The sequence below is a fragment of the Vipera ursinii genome (assembly GCF_947247035.1).
Source record: "Vipera ursinii genome assembly, chromosome: 7".
NCBI classification, from domain to species: Eukaryota; Metazoa; Chordata; class Lepidosauria; order Squamata; family Viperidae; genus Vipera; species Vipera ursinii.
In genome coordinates, this window is record NC_139521.1 from 9710914 (window position 1) to 9714758 (window position 3845).

At 59.3% G+C, this 3845-nt stretch overlaps 1 protein-coding gene across 1 annotated transcript; it reads left to right on the forward strand.

The window, feature by feature from the left end:
• Positions 1 to 419: 419 nt before the first annotated feature.
• GSX2 (GS homeobox 2) lies at positions 420 to 3182 on the forward strand (the record flags this gene model as incomplete). Its single annotated transcript, XM_083367944.1, has 2 exons — positions 420 to 948; positions 2694 to 3182. The coding sequence occupies 2 exons, from the start codon at positions 420 to 422 to the stop codon at positions 3041 to 3043; spliced, it is 879 nt and encodes a 292-aa protein (XP_083224070.1). The 3' UTR covers positions 3044 to 3182.
• Between the last annotated feature and the right edge of the window lie 663 nt (positions 3183 to 3845).

Here is a 3845-nt window from a genome sequence, read left to right on the forward strand (position 1 = left end):
CAGACGCTTTGTTTCGGGGAGGGAGGGGGGAAATCCTCTGAAAAGGGCCGCGAACAAGCAGCTTTTGGAGGCGCGCCGATTGCCAGGCATCACGTGCGTGAAGTAGTTACTCTAAATCGCTGCACCGGAGTAGGCGATGGGGGGGGGGGGCGGCGGCGGGGTGGGGTGGGGTGGGGGGAGAGAGGGAGATCCAGGGGAGGTCTAGCGAGAAGAGGAAGGAGGGAGGGGGTCGCTTTTAAGACCAGCCCTCTGGCGAGCCCCCCTTTGTTCGCCTCCCAGCCATAAGCACCTTCCGAGCTCGCCCCGGGGACTTGGCGGAGGCGAGCGACCCCGGAGGAGAGAGCCGGGTCGGTCCCGGCTGCCCTTTCTCTCTCTCTCCCCCCCCCCCGCCGCCGCCTTCCCACGAGCACCTGCCGGCCATGTCGCGCTCCTTCTACGTGGACTCGCTCATCGTCAAGGAGGCGGCGGCGAGGCCGGTGCCTTCTCTGCCGGAGCCGCCCCCGCCGCCCCCCGGGCAGGACTTCCTCATCCCGCTGGGCGTGCCGGCGCCGCTGGTCATGTCGGTGGCCGGCGGGCCGGCCTGCCCATCGCGAAAGAGCGGCGGCTCCTTCTGCGTCTGCCCGCTCTGTGTCACCTCGCACCTGCACGCCTCGGCGCGGGCGGGCGTGGGGGGAGGAGGAGGAGGAGGAGGAGGAGGAGGAGGAGGGGGTGCCGCCGCCGTTGCCGTCGCCGCCTCCCTCCCGTTGCTCAAGGGCCACTTCGCTCCGCCGGGCGGCGAGGGCCAGTTCTGCCCCCGGATGAGCCACGGCCAGCAGCTGCCAGTCCCGCAACAGCAGCAGCAACCGCCGCAGCCGCCGCAGCTGCCCGGCTCGGCGGCCCACCCACCTGTCTGCGCAGCGGCCGCCTACGGCATGAGCGACCCCCGGCGTTTCCACTGCCTCGGCCTGGGTAGGTCCTGCCCCGGGCTGTGGGAGGGAGGAAGGGAGGGTGGGGAATCCGCCTCGGGGACCCTGCAGCCGGGCGCCGGTGCCCCTGCCCTCTGGGCCGGGGCCACTCTCGGACTTCCCGCTCTCCGCTTGGCCGGTCCCTTTCATCTCCCCGGGGATCGCGTCCTAAGGGGGGAAAAAAACCCCTCTTGCCTCCGGATTCCTTTGGGATCCCGGGGAGATCTGAGATCCCCTTCCTCCGCGCGCTCAGGTGAGAAACTGCTCCGGGCAGAGCAGGCAGCCCGACGAAGGGACTCCGGTCCTCTCCTCCTCCTGAGACGAATTCTCGATTATCCCAAGGGCGCTTCCCGGAGGAGCGCCGCCACAGCAGCGCCTTCGGGACTGAGGAAAAGCCAAGCGCCAGAGCCCTCCAGATTTGGGGGATTTGAAAGCCCATGCGTCCCAGCCACCCTGGGACGTGTAAACTTCCAGCGTTCTCCCGGACCTGGAAGGATGCCCTGGCAGAAGGTGTTTTATTTTTAATTTTTAAACGAAACGCGCCTGATGGTTCCCATCCAATTACTCCAACCTCGAACTTAAGGGACGGGAGAAGGTGGGTCTTAAGGTGGAGAGGTCTCTCTTCTTGGAGCAAAGAAAGGAATCCGCGGGATCTCCGTCTGGCAGAAAGAAAGGAAAGAGAGAGAGAGAGAGAGAGGGAGGGAGGGAGGGAGGGAGGAAAGAAAGAGAAAGAAAGAAAGAGAAGAAGAAAGAAAGAGAAGAAGAAAAAAAGAAAGAAAAAGAAAGAGAGAAAGAAAGAAAGAAAGAGAGAGAGAGAGGAAAGAAAGAGAAAGAAAGAAAGAGAGAGAGAGAGAGGAAAGAAAGAGAAAGAAAGAAAGAGAGAGCGAGAGGGAGGGAGAAAGAGAAAGAAAGAAAGAAAGAAAGAAAGAAAGAAAGAAAGAAAGAGAGAGAGAAAGAAAGAAAGAAAGAAAGAGGGAGAAAGAAAAAGAAAGAAAAACCGAAAGAAAGAGAGAGAGAGAGAGAGAGAAAGAAAGAGAAAGAAAGAAAGAAAGAAAGAAAGAAAGAAAGAAAGAAAGGGACAGAGGGAGAGAGGGAGAGAGAGAGAAAGAAAGAAAGAGAGCGAGAGGGAGGGAGAAAGAGAAAGAAAGAAAGAAAGAAAGAAAGAAAGAAAGAAAGAAAGAAAGAAAGAAAGAAAGAAAAGAAAGAAAAGGAAAGAAAGGGAAAGAAAGGGAAAGAAAAGGGATGGGATGGGTGACCCCCTCCCCCTCTGGCGCACCGTAGCCAAACTCGCACCCTTCCATAGCGGGGCAGCGGGTGGCAGATGCGGAAGAAAGTCTTTATTCAACCCCGGGCAAGTAAGGAGAGGGTGTGGAGCCTCCACGTTCAAAGGCATTTTCGCTGTAATTGGCAGGAATTGGGAAGCAACAACGGAAGGCTTGAGCATCTGTCTGTCTGTCTGTCTGTCTGTCTGTCTGTCTCTCTCTCTCTCTCTCTCTCTCTCTCTCTCTGTGTGTGTGTGTGTGTAGAGATACCTCCCTGTCCTCCTGCCGGGCTTCGGGTCTAGTTGGACAGGTGGGCGGCGGTTGAAGCGCAACGTTCCCGCCGGAGACGAGGGATTTGTGGTCCAGGATGGGTTAAGCTTCTTTGGGGGCCCTTTTTTTTTATAACCGGGCTTTTTTTGTTTTTGTTTTGGTCTTTCCCCCCCCCCCTCCTTTCGGCTCTCCCTCTCCCCGCCCCCCCCTCCCGCAGGAGGCTCGGAGGTGGCCGGCCCGCTGCAGAACGGCAAGCGGATGCGCACGGCCTTCACCAGCACGCAGCTGCTGGAGCTGGAGCGGGAGTTTTCGGCCAACATGTACCTGTCGCGCCTGCGGCGGATCGAGATCGCCACGTACCTCAACCTGTCGGAGAAGCAGGTGAAGATCTGGTTCCAGAACCGGCGCGTCAAGCACAAGAAGGAAGGCAAGGGAGCCGCCCAGCGCAACACCCACGCCGGCTGCAGCTGCGCCGCCAACCCGGGCCGCTTCCCCAGGTCGGAGGACGAAGAAGAGTCGCTCTCTCCGGCCTCGGCCAACGAAGACAAGGAGGTCTCCCCGTTGTGAGGAACCGGGACCGAAGCGCTCCGCGGACAGTTCTGCCTCGGCGAGAGCCACGTCGCGTTCCGACGTACTTGGAACCCGTTTCTTTTTTCCCTCCCTCGCTTGTTTTGACCGAGCCCCAAGCTCGGGGGAGGGGGGTTCGCCTACTCCACACGCCAGTCGATCCGGTTGCTTCCCCAAACGTGGGGGGGGGAGACCCCAGATCCCGAACACCAGTGGCGTCGTAGCGTGGGGGTGCAAGGGGGGCCGGCCGCACCGGGCGCAACATCTGGGGGGGAGCGCATTAGATGCATTTTACTTTAATTACATCAGTATTTTCATAACAAACAATGCATGTGCTTAGGGGGGTAAGGGTTTCTTTAACTAATCTAGTGGAAGAGACTCGAGTGCTAAAATCCACGGGTTAGGGGGCGCAAATTACTTGCCTTGCCCCGGGTGCTGACAACCCACGCTAAGCTACTGTCGAACACACACACACACACACACACACACACACACACACACACACACACTCTCACACACTCACGCACACACCGTCCTGCCAGGGCCACGGCGGAGGAAAGCGCTGGCAGCCTCAGTCGCCCCCCACCCCCACCCCCAAATTAGGAGAGAAGAACTTAGGGGCGATCAAAGAGTAGCAGAGGGGGGGGGGAAAGCTGGACTCGACATGCCTTGCGCAGATCTTGATCTGAAATGGGAAGGGGAGGTGTGGAGGTCCCCCCCCCCCCCGGCCACCGCCGCCGCAATTACTCTGGAGAGTCGCTTGAAGGCTCTGGTTTGTAGGGAAATAGTTTTCTATCAAATG